This window comes from Sturnus vulgaris, chromosome 8, assembly GCF_052056855.1.
Source record: "Sturnus vulgaris isolate bStuVul1 chromosome 8, bStuVul1.hap1, whole genome shotgun sequence".
Classification (NCBI taxonomy): domain Eukaryota; kingdom Metazoa; phylum Chordata; class Aves; order Passeriformes; family Sturnidae; genus Sturnus; species Sturnus vulgaris.
The window spans coordinates 4,448,920-4,469,160 of NC_142250.1; the positions used below are offsets into that span (position 1 = coordinate 4,448,920).

General features: G+C 47.1%; 1 protein-coding gene across 2 annotated transcripts in view; it reads left to right on the forward strand.

Annotated features, from left to right (window-relative positions):
- The window catches only part of PRKG1 (protein kinase cGMP-dependent 1), a 361,647-nt gene that overhangs the window by 321,138 nt on the left and 20,268 nt on the right, over nt 1–20,241 (forward strand). For both annotated transcript variants that reach the window (XM_014882250.2, XM_014882251.2), the window contains exon 10: nt 14,664–14,760. In XM_014882250.2, coding sequence (XP_014737736.1) covers nt 14,664–14,760 — 97 coding nt within the window. The remainder of the gene's footprint in view (nt 1–14,663; nt 14,761–20,241) is intronic.

Consider the following 20,241-nt stretch of genomic DNA (forward strand, 5'->3'; position numbering starts at 1 on the left):
CCTTGGCACAGCTTGAGGCCGTTTCCCCTTGTCCTGTCCCTGTTCCCTGGCAGCAGAGCCCGACCCCCCCTGGCTGTCCCCTCCTGTCAGGGAGTTGTGCAGAGCCAGAAGGTTCCCCCTGAGCCTCCTTTTCTCCAGGCTGAGCCCCTTTCCCAGCTCCCTCAGCCTCTCCTCGGGCTCCAGCCCCTTCCCCAGCTCCCTTCCCTTCCCTGGACACGCTCCAGCCCCTTCAGGGCTCTCTGGCCAGGAGGGCCCAGAACTGGACACAGCCCTCGAGGTCCCTCAGCAGGGCCAGCCCAGGGGACGGGCCCTGCCCTGGGTCTGTGGCCACCCCACGGCTGGCACAGCCCAGGGGCTATTGGCCTTGTGCCCCCTGTGCCCCCTGGGCTCCTGTCCAGCCACTGGCACAGCACCCCCAGGGCCTTTCCTGCCCTTTCCAGCCCCTCTGTCCCAGCCTGGAGCTGCAGGGCTTGGGGTGACCCCAGGGCAGGACCTGGCACTTGGCCTTGCTGAGCCTCAGCCCATGGATCCAGCCTGTCCTGATCCCTCTGCAGAGCTTCCTGCCCTCCAGCACATCCACACTCCCAGCCAGAAATATTTTAGAAAGTTTTCTTGTCTTCTGAGGAAGCAGTGAGGGTGTAAATCTCCTGCTCCATGCAAATGTATGGAATTTCAGTATATCTGTGCTACCTACAGAAAAATTATGTCAGGAAACCAGGGGACCCTAGAGAGCTGCAGGTGATCATGGAGGCAGAGGGGCACTGGGAACAAACAGTGAATGCTGCAGTTATTTGATGAAAAGAATTAGGATGTTTTGAAGAAACGAAGCTGCTCCATAAAAGCAGGACAGAAACCAAATGAGAGTGTGGACGAGCACAGGAATGTCCCCAGAGGCTGGGCCTTCCTAGGGCTGTTCAAGGGTGTGTGGCAATGGGCTGAAGGGTTGTCCCTGGAAACGTGGGATATTTCTGCCCTCCAGTGGAAGTATGGGAAAGTGCTGGATAAGGGACGGGAACCTTCAAAGCGATGCTAAGAAACCCTCAGGAAGCTGCTTGCTTTTGATCCACTGTCCTCTGAGCTGCCCCTGATGTTGTGTACCAGAGTTCTTGGTCCCCTCTGCATTCCCCATCCCAGACCTGCTGCTGTGCCTTTATCCCATTGGATTTTCCAGAGCTGGGGCAAAATTCCAGAGTTGGGAACATGGCTTGGAGGCTTTTTGGGGGAGCACTCATCCATGCAAATTAAGCTCCTGGGATGGCACAAGCCCCTCTCCAAACCAAGCTGAGTGCATAAGAGGTGCATAAGGAAAGAGGTGCATAAGGAAATATCGTGCTCCATCACAAAAGCAGGAATGATGTTGAACTGCTGGGATGTGCAGGATTTGGTGCCTGGATTCCCCAAATGAGCCAGTTTGCATCCCTTTCCCAGCCAAGGAGTTACCTGAATTAAAAAAAAAAACAATTCAAGTGATTTTTGGTTCCTTGTTTTTCTAGTCCCTTCCTGGTTAGCACAGAATAATATTCCAATGTTGTCAGAGCACTTGGGAGTTTCTCCTGCAGTGAATTTTGGCACAGCAGCAGCAGAGCAGCAAGAACTCTGTTTTTGCCTGGCTGCCATGTGTCAAGTAAATAAATGCCTTATAAGAACTTCCTTTTATCTGGTCAAGACAAGCTGTAAGATTGAGCAGCTCCTGTCTCACCATGTCAGACACAGATTCCAGGAAAGGCTAGGAAACATAGCTCTGGGCTTTAAGGCTCTTAGACACTACTAGGAGGGGTCTTGAGTTTCCCAGTTTATCCCAGTTCTGTGAAGATCTGTTGGAAGTGCCTCAGTGCATCCAGCTGGGTCCTGTATCTGCCTGTGCCCTGCAGCAGGTGTCTAGAGCTGGGAGAAGAGCAAAGAGGTGATTATTGATTTATTAATTGGAAGCCTCTGGCCTCCAGTGATTTGGAACTTGGGCACTTCCTGCTGTCAATAGATTTGAGCATTCCTTGGTGGGTTTCTCTTCTCTGAATCTGCACAGCTGCTTTCCATGGCACACCCTGACCTTTTCAACTTTGATCATCTCCTGCCAGAGTTGTCTTTTCCCCTAGCACAGAATCCAGTCCAGATCTGTGCTCCTCACCATCCCTTTCCAGTACCTTTTCCAACCTTACTCCTTAGCTTTTGAGGTGAGGGCAGTAAAGGTGGATGAATGACCATCACCACGTGCTTATGCAGAATTTTTTTCCTCCCACTTCATTCCTACAGGATTTCAAGTGTCGGTATTACCTTGTCCCTTGGTGTCTAATTCCTTGTTCAGTTTTTCACCTTGGGCTTTTGTTTGCTGCTTTGGTGATATCATATCCTTAACCAATGCTGTCATTTTACTACTTCTCCTCGTTTTTCCACTTCATCCCTAAAGATATTCAACAGGAAGGATTTGAGCACTGCTGGCCTCCCTCCACTAGGAAAAATGAGCCATGCACTTCCTATTTTGAACTTTTTTTTGTTTTAATCGATGCACAGACCCTTCTTCTTATATCCTTTCTGTAAGAGCCTTTCAAACCTTGTCAGATGCTGTTAGGCAATCCAAGCCAACTGTATCCAGCAGATCTCTTCTCCCCATGTGCCTGGGGAGTCCTTCAAAGAGCTCCAGTAGGCTTGGGAAGCGCCTTGGCTCTTCCCCAAAGAACTCAAATTTATCCACGTGTCAAGTTCTTCTGTTAGGACAGATGTTGGGTTTAGGGGACAAAAAGGCTCTGGATCCCATCAAAAAGCCACTTCCATCCTGGAGGTCACACAGAAGTGCTGAGGGAGGCCCATCTGGTCCCTTGGTCGACTTGGGTCCCCTCCTGACACTTCAATGGGGTTCCCCTGGAGCTTCCCTGGGAAGGAAGATGTGCTGGGAGGGTCTCCCCACGTTGAGCCCAGGGTAAAAAGTGCACCGAGCTTCTCTCACATGGCTTTGTTCTCCTCGGTGGGCTCTTTCCAGAGGGTCTCTGTAGGGTCTCTAAAGCCCATGGTCAGGCTTGTGCTGCTGCTGTGGTCAGGAAGGGTTTTTTATTTGGTTTGAAGCCTTTTGAAGTTGTTATTTGCCTTTTTTTATTCTGTCTTATGGTGTTTTTCCTTTCAAATGGACATGATTTGGTTCTTTTTTCTTTCCTTTTTCTTGATTTGTTTGAAATAACTTCATATTTGAAGGGTGCTCTTGCTTTTAATATCCTGGCTCCTGCTGCCACTCAGCCACTCCAAATTCCTGCTGGCCTCTCCTAGATCCATGCTGGGTGTGTTTGCTGTGTCCAGATCCCCATGTGCTGAGATTTAATTCTCATCAGCTCTTTCAGCTGCTCTTCTGATTCCCTTTTGTGACTTTTTAGATGGTGCTTTTATATTAAACCTCTCTCCAGCAGTATTAGATCGTAGCACATCATGGTTTTTCTCTTACAAGAAGGTTCTTCCAAGGGTAGGACTTTGAATTGGGCCTGGCTTATCTTTTCTTATCATGGGGTTGTGGCAACCCAGTCCCTGGAAGTATCCAAGGCCAGGTTGGACAGAGCTTGGAGCAAGTGGAAGTTGTCCCTGCTCATTGCATGATGATTTTAAGGTCCCTTACAACCCAAACCAGATCACAGCCACCCTTACTCATCCTTTGGGTGGACAGAAATCTCATGCTAATACTCTCCTTCCTTCTTTGCACTGGATTTTCCATATACAGTTAGTCTTGATGATTTGTTTTACTAACCTGATTTAGCACAATAAATTACTCTCTTTTTTAGGACAGGCTGTTTGGTGTACCCTTCCTGTCTCCAGCATCTTCTGGGGGTGTAACTCTGTCATCTCAGAGATGGCCCTGCCATTCCCCTGTACCAAAATAACCTCCCTGAGAGCTGAGACCTCCTAATTCTCCTGTTCTTCACCCTTAGACCTTTCTTGGATGTTTGTGCCATGCACAGGTGCTATGGTTCTCCTGCTTCTTCAGATTTTCTCCAACAGGACCTTTCATTCTTCTGCCTTTTCCTGACTTTTGCCAGGTAAAAGTTATTTGTGTGGAGGTGTTAAACTCTTCTTGCCTCTGCAGAGTCTATCCTGTGTGGAACCAAGAAGACCTGCATGGCCTAAGCCATTGATTTTGCTTTCCAAAGCAATGATCCCACAAAAAGCAAAATCTCAGCAGGTAACTCAAATTAGAAGTGGGTTTGGAGCAGGGAGGTCCCAAGATGGGGTTGGTTATGTGGAACCTGGGTTCAGTGAGCTCTTCCCACATTTCCATCTGTCTGCCAGAGCGAACAAGGGGAGCACCAAACCCCTCTTTGTGTGCACACGTGCTTGTTTTGTGAGGGAAAATCTGCTTCCTGCCTACTCCCACTTTTCCAGTAGGATTTTATGTGATATTGCCCTCCTTCCTACCATCCTCTTACATGTCACCTCTTTTTTCCCAAGTAAATTAGGATGGAAAATGCGAGATGGACCAGCAGTGCCAGCATGACTGGAGTGCTCCCGTGTTGGCCAGAGGGATAAATCTTCGAGGGTTTTGCAGAGATGCTTTGGGAAGTTTAGTCCTGAGACTCCTGTGCAATTAGAGCTCTCCATGATGATCTGTGGGAATTGGGGGGGAGCTTCTGGAGTAAGAAGACATGATTCACCCATCTGCTACAGCAATGTCTCCAGATCCTGTCACACATTAATCCTCTTTGAGCAAGGGAAATGCAGGTCCTGCACCTGGGCAGGAACAGCCTCAGGCACCAGCACAGGCTGGGGGGACCCTGCTGGAGCAGCTCTGTGGGGAAGGACCTGGGGGACACCGAGCTGTCCTTGAGCCAGCAGAGTGTCCTGGGGATCCTGGGGGCAGCAGGAAGAGCATTGGCAGCAGGTCAGGGAGGGATCCTGCCCCTGTGGCCAGCCCTGCAGGCACCTCTGGAGTGCTGTGTCCAGCTCTGGATCCCCAGCACAGCAGGGCCAGGGAGCTCCTGGAGCGGGGCCAGCGGAGGCTGCGGCGCTGAGGAAGGGCCTGGAGCATCTCGGTGCCCAGGAAAGGCTGAGGGAGCTGGGGCTGTTCAGGCTGGAGAGGAGCCCCAGCTGAGAGGGGCCCTCAGCCCTGGGTGTCCCTGTGTGCAGGGAGGGCTCCGAGCAGGGCCCAGGCTCTGCTCCGGGGGCCCAGCAATGGCACCAGAGCCACGGGCAGGGACTGAGCCCAGCAATTCCCCCTGCACAGGAGGCACAACTTCTTCCCTGGCCACTGCCCAGCCCTGAACACATTGCCCACAGAGCCTCTGGGGATCCTACAGAAACAGAGAAGGGAAACCTCTGAGGAGACCTCAGAATCCCTTCCAGGGCCTAAAGGGGCTCCAGGAGAGCTGGAGAGGGACTTGGGGCGAGGGATGGAGGGACAGGACACAGGGAATGGCTTCCCACTGCCAGAGGGCAGGGATACATGGGATATTGGGCAGGAATTGTTCCCTGGGAGGGTGGGAGACAGTGGCACAGGGTGGCCCGAGAAGCTGTGGCTGCCCCTGGATCCCTGGAAGTGTCTAAGGCTGGGTTGGACTTTGGGGCTTGGAGCAGCCTGGAAGGTCTCCCTGCCCATGGCAGGGGTTGAGACTGGACGGACTTTGAAATCCCTTCTGTTCCAAACCATTCTGTGATTCCATGAAATGCCCCTCAACAGCCCTTGGAGAAGGTGCACACATTCTCTCAAGGTAGAGCTCTGCCTTTTAGCAGCTTCCACGCTGGAATCTCTCTTGCAAGGAATTTTCTCCCAGTGGATTTGGACCATTGGAAAGAAGAACTGAGGGCAAAACACTGACAGACTTGTCTGAAACCCCTGAGACTTGAACAAATGCACAGTAAGTGGTGAACACAGCAAGTTGGACAAATAAATGTGTCTGACATCATCAATTTATTGATCTGTTCCCCACATTCCTTAAAAAATTTAAGAGGAGAAAGCTGCAACCAAGTCCTTTTAACATGAGCATCGCCGTTGCCATGGTGACCTTTCCCATACAGGTCCAGCCTGGAGACTGGAGGCAAAAGGGCTCCTTGGAGTTGCCATGCTCAGCTGAACTTCTTTGGGGGTGCTGGAATCTAATTAGCACTTTGCAATTAGCTGGGGAGATTTCGTAGAGCACAACTGTGAATTGAGCAATTTCAAGCTGCAATTAGGCCAAGCTTTCCTTGAGATCATGTCTGGCTTTCCAAGGGTGGTACCGAGGCTCTTTCCCAATGAATCCCAACAACTTTCCCTAAAACACCTTTGGTGGTGTTCAATGATACCTTGGAATCCAGTTTGGTAGCTGGGATTTATTGCCCTTGCAGAGTTCATTTGGAATTCCAATGCAAAATTCTTGTTTTCCTGAGTATTCACAGCAGCCGGGATTCCCCTTGGTGTTTTCCAAAGGAAAAAAATCCCCAAGGGATCTGTAGGTACTGACTCTGAATTCAGTCAGAAAAGTGAGAGGAAAAACCCTTGATGCCTTATTTTCAAAAGAGATTTTATTGTCTATAGATCCAAACTGTTGAATCCGAAGCTAATGAGGAGAAAAGAGGGAATTCAGTGAATTGTCTCCTTCCTGACCAAAGTACTCCTTTTTTTCCGCTTCTAAATTATTCAAGGGCATTAAAGATCACTGTGGGAGGTTTATTTCCCACTGTCTTAGTGTTATTCCTTTAGGAGTTGGGGGGTGAGTGTTCCCTTAGAAATGCTGCTGAATCTGGGGGTTTAAATCAAAATTTGCCTTAGGAATCAATGATTTGCGTATCAATTTATTTGGCTGTTGATAAGTAACATTTTACTGCTCTTCCATTTTATATCAAATATTCATTGGAATGAAATAAGGTTGTCAAGGTCCGAGCACAGAATTTGAGGTGCATGAGAGATCTTCTGCTTTTCCTTAGGATTTGGTTCACTGGGCCAGGACAGAATGTGATATGAGGCATTTCTTTGGCCTCCAGCTAAAATAATCCAGAGTTAAAACAAGAGATCAGGAAAAAGGGAGGGAAAAGAGAAGGAACAACCCCCATCCTTAAGCAATATCCTTTAATACTGCACAGAACAGGAAACTCCACCAGAGGAAGGAATACTCCACATCCTCCCTCCTCCCCTTTTAATTAAAATGGATTAAAATCTGGGGAGTTTAATCAGACTATTCTGTAGGGTGTCTTGTTTGAACTATTTCAGGACATTTTGGCATGAGGAGTAGTAGCACAATGTTGTTTTACCCAGAGCTGAATCCAGCACTTCCCAGAGAAGGAGGTGGGGAGAGTCCTGTTGGAAGTGTGGAGCTGTTTCCTTAGGAGTTCAGGATGAACATGTGCATCTGGAGAACAAATATACAGTTCCATGGTGACCTCCCTGTGACTTCCAGAGAAAATCGGGGACTGTGTTCCCTAAAAACTCTCCTTGTGCTCTCCTGAGAGCACTTGGGCTCAGATCTCTACAGAGTTCCCATCAGTTGGCATTTTCTGTCCTGGTTTTTTTGGCTCTTCCACCAAAACTGTGGCTTCTTCTGGCCCATTAGCATCTTGTGGATGTGTAATGGACAATTCCACAGTGTGGGTGCTGGAACTGGGGAGTGGAGGGTTGGGATTTTGGGAGCTCAGACTCCTGGGGGGCTGTTGTGAGCTTTAAAGGGAGTGATACACTTCTCTGTGTTACAAGAGGACAGGATCTCACATGAATATCTGGGGGAAAAAAGGGTGAAATTTGCATTTGAAGGGGTTTTCTCTCGGATGAGGTCCCACTGTGGGGTGGGAGGCACTGAACCCAGCAGCACAAGGTGTTTAATGAGGTATCACCAAACTCTTGACACGTTTAGGGCTTCAACAAAACTCACTTGAGAAAATCCAGACTTTTCAAAGATCCTGGATGAGGAGAAGCTCCTTCTGAGATGCTTTGGCTGCATTTCAGTGTGTTCATTTACAATTCTGGGTGAGATCTGTGCAACATCCAAGTCTTCAAAACCCCATAATTCCAACAAATCTCTTTGTTTAACTACTGAACCAACCTGGGATGAGCTCAGCTTGCTGCAACAGCACAGTATAGTGTTTGTGGTGCTGAGCTCTCGCTGAAAAGTGATTTGCTTTTTAAAAAAGGGGAGGCGACAAATGAACCTGTGAGTTTCTTAACCCTATATTTGTAATTTCAGATCCCTTCCTCTTCCAGAGGAAGTTAGAGATGCCATGGCTTTAATGTCTGGTTTAGCTGCCACTCAAAGCTCCCTTTCTGTAAGGAAATCTGAACCAGGGGTTGTGCAATTTTCTCCTGATGTGAAAGGTTGTGAGTTCAGGGGCATCCAAGAGAAGTTCCTAGCCCTGAAAACATGGACTTGAAAAGAAATCCAGCCTTTCTTTTCCATGCAGAGATCCCAGCAGCTGCAGCTTCAAACCTAGCAGCACCACCAGCATATGGCTTTTAAAAATCCCAAGGAAAAGGCTATTGGTTTGGATTTTTGAAGGTGTCAGATGTGGAAGGCAGTGAGAAGAGCAGCTAAATCAGGAGTTAAAGCCACCTCAGAAGGATGGGCTGGAAGGAGGACACCTGACCTAAGGAATACCTGAGTTATCATTCCCATCTGTTTGCCCTGGATCCATCCACAGATCCATCTTTCCACTTTTTCGGTGTGGTTTGCAATTAAAAAAAAATTGAAAGTAGAAGGTGAGTTTGATGTTCTCCTTCTTGGTCTTCCTTGGGGCAGGGCAGCAAATCCTCATCTGGAGGTAAATCCTCCAGGATCAGTGAGTGGCACCATAGCATCCATCCCTCCCTGGACTGGATTGGCGTTAGGGTAGCTAATCCCAGGCAGGAATTATTGATGGAGATATCCTGGAATAATTTTGGGATTTGAATTTGTGAGTGAGCTCATAAATGTGACAGAGCTGGGAATAAGCTCAGCTGTTCTGTCATGTTTGTGATGGGCAGGAAAACAGGCAAAGAGCTGGGCTTTTTCTTGGAATATCTTAGCTTTTCCTGAAAGGGTCTTTGGGAAGTTCCCAGGTGCATTTGTGCATCATGAGGGAGGTGGACACGTGGTATGCAGAGGAAGGAGCACAGAAGCCTTTCCCATACATCCAGGACATTGTTATTCCCTGCTCTCACTGCCTGCTCTGCCCGAGGGGCATTTTGGGGCAAACATTCCTTTCCAGCTAATCCATGGAGACCTGTGAGTGCTCAGATCCTGGAGAAGTCTGGAGAGCATGTTTGGCCTTCCCCCAAAAGGGTTGGGTCCATGCCTTGGTTATTTTTTCCTGTTGCAAAAGTTTTTCAAAGATCATCCCCCAGAAGTCCTGACCCAATGGATTGATATCTGCAGGCAGTGCTGGATAAGAAGGGTTTGCACCTGGGGTGGGAATCTCTGAGAGGATGGGTGGCAACACCCCACAAAGAAATAGGGATTTGCTCTTAGTGCCTCCCAGGAATTTGCTTTCAGGCATTCCCAGGCTCTGGATCCTTCTGGTTGTGTCAATGCCCTGTGGCTGTCCCTGCTCCCCTCTTGTCCCCTGCCTGAGCCCCCTCAAAAAGGGTGCAGCTGAAGCTCAGCATCTCATGTGGACACGACATGAGGTGCTTTTGTTTTCCCTTTCACCTATTCCTAGATTTCCTGTTGCCCCAAATCCCTGGGAAAGATGTGATCCTGAGCTTTTTGGAGTCATTGGAGCTGGCAGGAAAGGGAAGCTGTGGCAGCCCTGCCACCATTTGCTGCATCTGCTCCTTCTTACATCACTTTCAAGGATGAAGCCTCCTAGTGATAGGAATTCCAGCCATGCCCCTGCCATTTCCCGTTATTCACCTCCACACAGCACAAATCCAATCTAGGGAGCTCTACACTATTTCAGGGTACCAGGCAGGCAGGGTCTCATGGATAGACCAGACCCAGGTGGACATTTCACTCCAGTGAAAATATAGAAAATCAGACAGAGAGTAAGAATAGTCACAGAATTGAAGACTTGGGGGAATTTTTGTTTTCTTTTACACAGACTTTTTTAAGTGCTCCATCAGCTGAAGCAGCATTTAATAAGAAATAAATTGTGGCTGCCCCATCTTGGAAGTGTTCAAGAAAGTGTTGGGAGCAACCTGGTGCAGTGGAAGGTGATTAAAACAACATGATCATGAAGGTCCTTTCCAAGCCAAACTATTCCATGATTCCCTTTAGAATCTTGCTATATCTTAAAACCATAAGGAGAGGGCTTTTAGAGGGCACAGAAATAAGGTTTAGTTTTGGGATGTATTTCCCTCCTCACCCTACCTGTGGATCTCAGGCTCATTTCACCTGTGTCTCCTTGCAGGCTGGCTCTGATCATCACCATCCAGGTGCTGCAGCTCCACTTTTCCCAGTTTTTGCAAAGATTCCGTAATTTCCATCTTTAGAAATGCATTTCCCCAGTGATGGGTGAGGTAGTGACCAGGCTGACCAAAAAAAACAAATAAAAGGCTGCTTGTTAAACACAGCTGGTGTCTGTCAGTGGGGAAGGCTCCCAAATTCTGGGTTTATGCCCCCAAATTTTGCATTTGCTCGAATCAGGGTGGTTGGTTCCCATTTGGTTGCAATTCCTGGCTGGCTGGCAGCCTGCAGGTGGAGAGAAGCCAAGTTTTCTCTGGAGATGACAGTTTGCTAACAGATGTCTGATGTTTCCCAACACAGTTAGGATGGGAATCAGGAGCTGCTTCAGCAGAGCTGAGCAGTTGGGTAATTGCAAACCTTTGCTCCTCACATTTTCTTGTTCTATCAGCTGCCTGTGTAACACAATTATTTCATTATTTTTTTTGTTGTTCATAGTTTAAGGAGGCAAAGGTTGGAATACCTCTCAGAGCAATCATCATCCTAGGAGGCAGTGGCTCATTTAAATGCTGGAAAACCTCCAGCAGTGTGAGGAGTCACAGGATTTCCTGTCCCCTTGGGCACAGTATTGCCCAGGTATTTGGGCTGTAGCTCCTGCACTGCTATTTCAAAGGATTGGGATATTGGAAGATGGAATTTCCTCCTGAGCCCCCTGACCACTCTTGCACTCTTGTACATGGTGCCTGTCCCTCCCCAAGAGGAGACTGAGGCAAGGCAGCTCCTCAGGAACAGGTATTTTATTTGGTGGCAGGGAAAGGAGTGGTGTTCCCAAGCCCCAGCTCTTGCAGATGAAGTTTCAGGAGGTTTCTGCCACTCAGATTTGCAGGAAGTCTTGGAGAAGAGCTTGGAGGCTCTTCAGGATGATCCTGCCTAACTCAGACCTGAACATCTCCTGTGCTGCTCTCTGAGGTCCCACTCTGTTGTCAGCTTCAGGAGTGGGCTGTGAGCTCTGCCAAGGTCGGACTAGTGTCAGTAGGTGACAAAAATCTGCATCAATAAGCAAAAAGTCGCATTAGAAGCACACTGGGAGTTGATTCCTGGTGTCCCACCAATTCCTGTGAAAAGCTCAGCCTTCATTTTAAAAGCTCTATATTAAAGAGCAGACTGTTCATTGCTTTTGGATCACACGTTCCCTGTACCTTTACTTTTTGTGCATTTCCAGCTATGATTTTCCAGGAATTTTGACCTGGGATAAGCAGCACAATTACCAAAATATCCAGGGAAAGGCTCTTTCTTAATTACACTTATTTCAACTGGAGACCAGCAAGCCCAGAAATCCCAGTACAGGAAGTTCAGGCCTCATGTCTGCACAGCTCCAGAGTGTCAACTGTATGTTCCTGTGATGCCACTTGTGCCTCCAAGGTGTCTTCCCAGCACTCCTCTCATCATTTAATTCAGGAATTTGAACTCTTCCAGAGGTCAGAGAAGCATTTGATTATTTGGAAAGTCTCCAAGCACTGGCATGAGGCTGGGATTTACAATAAAATTGCCTTTCTGATTAAAGAGGAATGGCATGAGGTTGTGGCATCTCCAAAGTGGAGAAAAACACCCTGTCTCAGCACAGGTGAATTTGTCCCACAAAAGGATGAGTTATTCCCACCCTATCCTCCATAAGTGGGGTCAAACTGTTCTATGGAATTGCTTCCTTGAACAGATTGCCCACAGAGCCTCTGGGCTCTCCTCCCTGGGGCTGTTCCAGAGCTGTGTGCACACAATGCTGTGCCCTGTGCTCTGGGATGGCCCTGCTGGAGCAGGGAGGTGGCACCAGATGTGGTCCTTTCCAGCCTGAGCCATCCTGTGAATATCCCAGACATTCCTGACTGTTGCAGATTCTTTATCCTGATCCAGAATGGAATATTTTCCTACAGAAAAATACTAATATATCAACATCTGTATTCCTTAGCACTGCCCTCCCAGTGCCTTGAAAGGGTCTCTTTACTTTGGGAGGTGATAAAATCAAACATCACAGATATTTTTTACCATCGTTCTGTTGAGTGAGGAGCTCACTCTGCAGAACATTGGGAGCTTCTGTTCAGGGAGCAGCATGCTCAGCTTTAGGAATCTGGAAGGAATTCTAAACTTCATGATGAGGATCATACCCCTGGTTTCTGATTTAGCTTGGGAATATTTGTATTTTCATCTTTTTATTGAAGATATTTATCCTCCATCTTAGCAGGTTTGGAATGCATAATGACTTAATTTTATAGGAATTTGGTGCTTAAGTGCACTTGGACTTTTGTAGCTGGGAATAAAACAGAATTCCAGTGGGACTGTTGTTAGTAGGCATGGGAAAGGCTTGTTTGCTTGATTTTACCTGTATTTCGGTTTCCCTGCATATTTTTGGCATTTCTTCTGGGGTTTATTGGCTTGTTGCACTGTATTCACAAAAAAATGCAACCAAGTTGTCTCATCTGCTTTGCTGCACTTGTATGTACTCACTACATCCAAGGAGTGTGGCAGAGGGAATTAGCCAAGAGGTTTCCAAAAGCAAGCCAAAGAATGCAGCAAGTATTTTTCTAAACAAAATAATAGGTTTTTTTACATGTTCCAATGCAAATCCAGAAGATTTCAGCTTCCTTATCCAGGAAGGTGTCTCTGCCCATGGCAGGGAGGTTGAAATCAGATGGTCTTGAAGGTTCCTTCCAAACCAAACCTTTGTGTGACCCTGGCTCTTAAATTTTATGTCTGTTTGTGTGTTGGCAGGGAATTTTCCATGCTGAGATTTAATCTTCCTGGCAATTAGAAATCATTAAAGGTATTTAACTGCTCCATACGTTCATCGTGGAAACGAGAGGTGCTCACTGCTCTGTCACCCCTGAACTGATGGCTCTGCTGTGCTTTGAAAGGGGACATTTAAATCCTTTTTTAGTGCTAGCTCAGCATTCACCTCGTGATGAGCACACAGGGATCAATGAGCAGCTGTGGCACACAAGGTTATCCCAAGTTCACAGTGGGCTCCGTGCTGATTGGCTTCCAAAGTTGGATGCATCAGGAGCAAGGTCACCAACAGGATCTGGTGACAGCATGAAAAATAAAGCAGAGCTGAAGTCATTTGTTGACAGCACCCCCTGGGAGAGAATTGTGCTTTGTTGCCTCAGATTTGAGGCTTCATGATGTGACCTTTCACATTGTTGGACTCCTATTTGTAGGTTTCCCTTTTCACTTGGAAAATTATGGAGTTTTGCTCTCTGTCCCCCATTGGCATTGAGGTTTTAAATAGAGCAGAGGAGGTGGTTTGAAGTGAATCTGTCAGTAAATCAGTTCATGCTGTTAATGAAATAATCAGGGTGGGAATGTCCCAAAGCTGGCCAGGTGGCTACGGGAGTGGGATGGTGGCTCAACTTCCCACTGCTGTTACCCTGCCTCCAGTGATTATGTGTTACTGTTAATTGCAAGCTATTCCAGCTAAAATGAAGCCCTGTACCCTCCAGGCCTCCTTCCATCAGCCAGCCAACTCTTTTCCCTTAAAGTCACCCGCAGTCAAAGGTCGGACACGCGCAGGGACTCTCCAGCAGCTGAATGTCACATTTTATGGAGGGGGTGGATCCTGCCCATCTATTTCCCCTCCAAGCCTTTCTAAAAATACCCTAAACTTTATCAAGGAGCTATTTTGGAAGAATTATGGTCATGGATAGGCATGGGGAGCTGATTCTGAGAGGCTTGCATGGGTTGGAGTTGTGTGTTCCTTACTCAGGGGCTTGGTGTTGTGGGGCAGTTGGCCGTGAGATAAACGTGAGAGAGCATCAGGATTTTGGGACCTCCTGGCTTGGGATGGCTGCTCTGAGTGGGTTTACAGGAGGAGAACAAGTGAAGATATCCTTATAGGAATGTTGATCTGTGACTGAAGTAATTCATTTCAGGCATTTGCAGCTTATCAGATCTGATTTCATAAAACCTGGCTGAGATTTCTCTCCAGGGACCTTTAGTGATCCTGCCACTTCCAATAAACATTTATAGAAACTGCTGCCAGCCTGTGGACATGAGAAACTCCTAGGAGAGACTTTTATCTTCCAAAAATCCTTAAAGACACCAAAATATTTAAAAACAAACCCCATCCAGGAGAAGATGGATAGAAAGTGCCCAGCCTTGGGAGCTGGATTGCTGTGCCAGACATTGGCTCTGCACCTTCAGTAGGGATGTTTTCTATTCCCCCTTGGAAAACCGTACCCTCCAGAGCCATGCTGGGACTGGGAGCAGCAGAATGCTGAGCTAAAAGCCAATTTTGAGAGCTGAGATGGAAGTGCAGCAGGTAAAGGCTGGCCCAGGCTCCCACAGCTCGGGGGCGGTGACGCGCACTGCTCAGGTTTGCACATCTAAGAAATTTCCATTTTTTCGCCTCAAAACCTCCAGATACGAAGCCGAAGCTGCCTTCTTTGCCAACCTGAAACTGTCGGATTTCAACATCATCGACACCCTGGGAGTCGGAGGCTTCGGGAGAGTGGAGCTGGTAGGTGACCTCTTCTTTGTGTGACGTCCTAAAACAACTGCTGTGTTAAAGGCTTTGTTTCCTTTGTTATTACACCCCAATAACCCTGAGAAAAATGATCTGCTGGGATTATATAGTGAAGAAAGTTGACTTGAGTTTCCTTAGACATAAAAAATGTAATGATAAATGCTTTGCAGTAGCCAAGAAGGATTTATGTCCTAGGCTGAGAGAGGAGCACACATCTCTTTTCTTAAGTGCTTTATGACATTGATTTATGACCTTTTAAAAACAACCTGGAGAATTGGGTGAGGGCTGGGGTTGGAAGAGCAACCTAAAATCTTATTTAACCAGATCCAGAGTAACAGTGGAGGGCCTCTCCTACACATTTTTTATTCAGGTCTAGAGTGGTTGCACTTGACAATACATCCCAGAGAGGGCCTGTTTTTGTGCAGAATTGTAGAGGAAAGACAAAATCCGATCCTGCTTTTTGCTCTGCTTGTCTTTGGAGCTCTCCTTTAAAGCAGACCCTGAGCAAGAGGCAACCTGTTTGTAGCACCAAGGCAACACAAACCCTGGGAGTAGGAAGAGGGAGTAGGGTTACACCACGGAGGAGCTCCGGACACTGGACACTGGTGCAGTATGTCAGGAACTCCTGCAAGCCCGGGCAGAAGGGGAACAGAGTTACTGTTACCACCACAAAACCTCAGGGAAGCCTCCACCCTGTAACCCTGTAGGAGCTGAAGGTGGCTGGGAATTGGGAAATGGGCAGAACGAGGCGTTTCTGGTGGTTATTTGTGATGTGAAGAGTAAATTCGCTGAGCAAAGCTCAACTTGTTCTTCCCTGTGGTTTATTCCTGACTTTTCCTGGATGGATGTGGAGGAGAGAGCATCTGTGGGAACACTGGTCCCTTCCTGGGGTTTGGGGTTTAATGTGTGATTATTTTGTTTATGAATATTTAATTTATGAGTATTTTGAAGGAGTCACCTGCTGAGGATGCTTTAGAGCAGGAGGTTGTGCTCAATCTTTCTTTTGAAGTCCCTCCATCCTCCCCTGACACCAGGGATTTGCCTCCTAAATTAACATCTGGCTCCTCCACCCTGTAGTGAGGGACCCACCAGTTTGGGGTGTGGTTTCAGTCTTGTGAAGGTTTGGGGCCCATTTTTAAGGGGTTTTGCCAACCTCATGGTGTTCCTGAGGAAGTGCACGGGTTTGCCTCCATGAGGGGCTGCCAGTGGGACCATGGCCAGGCCTCTGCCTGTGGCAGCTTTAAGGTGACAAAAACCCACCCTGGTGATGTGTGACCCTGGCCCAGGCTAGAGGAAGAGCAGAAGGTGCTCTATCCCTTCAAGGTGTCAGCTCAAGTAGAAATATTCGATTCTGAGTGGATGTTCACACCTCAGAAGCCTCCAAGAAGCCCTGGAGCCACCTGGGGTGGGAAAAGACATTCCCAGAGGGTTTCTTCAGGGGTGGGTGTCCCTCTCCTGAGCTGGATAAGCTCATTTTTTGCAGCTCTTAACTGACACTGAACTGCACACAGATGAAACATATTTAAAAGTACAGCTCAACACACCAGATTTTGTTGTTTTTCTTTACCACAGACGAAAATTTAGTCATTCCTTTTGTCCAAACTGAGCCTGGAATTGCTGCCTCATGCTTCCACCTCCTCCATTAAAAATATGGTTTATTACTTTGTGTAAAAATGTAAAATACATTGGAGGAATTGGCTCTTTTATTGCCTGAATATGGAAGTGCAGGAATGTTCCTGGAAAACATTCACAGTTTTTGTGCTTTCCAGGAGTAAAATGGATCAAAAAAGTGAAGGACATGGCAAGGAAAAGGAATTTTATAGCTTTGGGCACGAAGACTCAGAATGTCACCACTGGAGAGGGCAAATGGTGGTGGCTAGGGGGAAACTGGAATTCTGGGGCTGGGATTGGCCAAGAAGGAATAAAATTCCCATTGGATGTGATTTTCCAGACACCTCTGGGAATGTTGGTGCCTTGGAGAGGTTGCCCTTTCCATGCATCCATGCACGAGGATATGGCTTTTAGGTCAGACAGCCTAAAATAGAAATTATTTTCAATTCCATGGATATTACACATGGAAATACCCTTTTGTCTTGCTTTTCCAGGCAGTTTTGTTTTCTGTATCTCAGGAAAAACTTCCAAACCATTGGAATGAGTGTTGCTCCCTGGTGCCTCTTCCAACATCCTTATGGATGCTCCTCTTCATCCCAAACTGGGTTATGTAATCAACTTTTATCTAGGTTTTTCTTGAGGGATAAACCATCCAGGGTTGGAGAAAGCACAGCAAATGGCAGGAGCGGACTTTTTGGGATGCATCCACTCGTTTTTACAGCTCAGCCTCCCCGCTTTATGTCAGCAGAGCGTCTTCTGGGGTGGGATCCAGGATTAACATTAGGAAAATCGGAATTTCAAGTGTCACTGGGGTAGGGAATGCCACCTCATGTGTCAGGGATGCAGAGCAGGTGTCCCCAGCCCTCAGAAATCATCTCTGCTGACCTTTATTGTTCTTGGCTTTGTTCTTTAATTTCCTTTTCACTCAAGTCCTGTGCTCCTGACCATCTGCCCCAGGTTAGTTCTTCTGGGTTTAAATCAAGATTATTTTTGACAGCTCTGAAATAAATACATTGGAGTAGCTGAATATCTGGGATGGGAGTAATTTTTCAATGGAATCAGTTCCTGTAGGTGATGGCTGAGCACAGAGAGACTAAAAATCACGTCCTTGCCTTCTGCACTCTTTCTGTCTTCGTGATGGCCCCAAAAAGCAAAATTCCTTTGCAATATGGAGATTTCTAAAGACATAAATTAAAACATGCACATAAAATGTTCCAGCCATATTTTACAGGCTCTGTACAAAGTGGACACAATGTAATTTTTCAGCTTTATTTGCATTTTAAGAGAAATCTGGCCCAGGCTTCTGAAGTGCAATGAAGTCTCTTCCAGCCTCCAGCCTATGTTGTAAACAAAGCCATTAGTGAATTAATTAGATAATGAGGAAAAACCCGCTACAATTGTCTACTGATAGCCTGACAGATGCAGAATCCAGATATTTATTGGTGGAAATTTCCAACTGTGTCCAATTTCCAATTCCCAAGCAAGCTGCTTTTCCTAGCTATTGCAAAGTTTTTTATTAGAAAGATCATTTTTCTCTTGGAAATCTCCTAATTTTTGGGTCTAATTGTCAGGAATTGCCTTGAGCTGTGCCAGGGGAGACTCAGGTTGGACAGCAGGAGGAATTTCTCCATGGAAAGGGTGCTCAGGCCTTGTCAGGGGCTGCCCAGGGAGGTTTGGAGTGCCCATCCCTGGAGGTGTCCAAGGAAGGGCTGGATGTGGCACTCAGTGCTCTGGGCTGGGGACAAGGTGGGCATGGGGCACAGCTTGGACTCCATGGGCTGGGAGGGCTTTTCCAGTCTCAGGGATTCTGGGATTCTGTCAATTTTTTGGCTTTTGCAGCAATGGATCTTTTGGTTGCTATGAAGGGGGGAAGATTTGGGGATTTCAGTGAGGGATTGGGGATCAGGTACCCAAGGAAGCCCCAAACTCATCTGACAATGTCACTCTTTCTGAGCTCAGCAAAATCCTGGAGATGATTTGACCCCTTTTTTTTCATCCCTTCTCCAACATGTGCAGGATGTTTGCTTTTATCACACAGTCACCTGGGGCTGGATCACTACAGGGCCATGTTTTAATTTTCCCCGGATTTTGAATTCCTGTTGAAACTAAACACACCCTTTGTAGATGGAAACACATCCTAGGGCTTGTCTATTCATGGAAGGGTCTTGGCCAAGTTTGGAAAGATGGGACGTGTTGGGAGCCCATCAAATCTAGGCAGAGGCTGGATCAGGATATGAGCTGAGCCAGAGATTTCAGCTCCAGCTGGAGGCAGGAATAAAACATAAAATAGGTTTTATATTTCAGACAAACCCAAAGTGGGAAGCAGAGCAGGATCATGTATGGGATTGTTGGAATTTAGCTCCATTTGATATTTCCAAGACCCCACAGCAGTGAGTTTTTCCATTTCCCATATATCTTAGCCTTAGAATCCTTCTTCCTCTATTTACTTTTCCTTGGAATGATTTTATGCATGAAACCCGTTACATTCCTCAATTCTTTTTAGCCTTTTGCTTCCAGACATTTCTGCAAAATCATTTTTACCTCTGGGCTTTATAAGAAGACAGAAATTTTAATATATTTTAATATATTTGCCCAATATTTGCCCTTTGCTCATAAAAGCCTTGGTTGTGTTTGTTGTCAAGCAACAAAAATCAGTTTTCAGTGCAGGGATCAGGATGTGGAGTTAAAGGGATTTAGCACAGTTGATTATTTGATTAAAAATTGTTACATTTGCTTTTTTTAGTACCTTCCTAGTGTATAATTTTGCAAATTATTTTCCTATAGAGTCCCATAGTGCTCCAATTGGGATAGGAAATTTAGTGCTTTCCCAATCAGTGGAATCTGGATTAATAAAAAAAGTAAAGTCACTGTGATGGACAGTTTTAGCCCTGCAGCCCACTTGGAATTAATTTTGAAGGATTCATCCTTTGAAATTCAGACTACAATGTATCTTGTAGACTTCATTTTTTTCTCCATTATTTTTCTTTCCCTTTTCTTCTCCTGAAATCCCAGAATCCTAGGATGGTTTGGGTCAGAAGGGACCTTAAAGCTTCAAAATTTCACCCCCTGCCATGGGCAGGACACCTTCCACTGTCCCAGGCTGCTCCAAGCCCTGTCCAGCCTGGCCTTGGACACTTGCAGGGATCTGGGAGCAGCCACGACCACCCTGTGCCATGTCTTAGGTGGGGTTTATTTAAGTCTTGAATAATTTTCCAGCCTAACCCAGCACAGTGTGCTCTGTAGCCAACCTTAAATTAATGTTGGGCTTGAGGTAGGGAGTGGGAATCGAATTTGGATATGGAGATGATAATTTCTCTCTAAACTTAGGTCAGGAGAGAGGCTGAACCTGGCCTTAGGGAGATGTGGAAAGTCCCCTAAAAATCCTTATGGATCATTTGGGCTGGAAAAGCCCTCCCAGCCCATGGAGCCCAAGCTGTGCCCGATGCCCACCTTGTCCCCAGCCCAGAGCATTGAGTGCCACCTCCAGCCCTTCCTTGGACACCTCCAGGGATGGGCACTCCAAACCTCCCTGGGCAGCCCCTCACAAGGCCTGAGCACCCTTTCCATGGAGAAATTCCTCCTGCTGTCCAACCTGAGCCTCCCCTGGCACAGCTTGAGGCCGTTTCCCCTTGTCCTGTCCCTTTTCCCTGGGAGCAGAGCCTGACCACCCCTCTGGCCAATTATGGGGAATTCTCTTCCATGCTGGGAGAAGAGGAATCCTGTCAGTAGGAAAAGCAGGCTGTCTCCGTTTGCTGGGACAGGAGCAGTCACTGCTCTGTGTGTGCAGCAGTTCAGCTGTCAGGATCAGAAGAGCTCAGCTTGCAAACGCTGCTCTCAGCAACAGCTGCTGCTATTTTTGTTGAT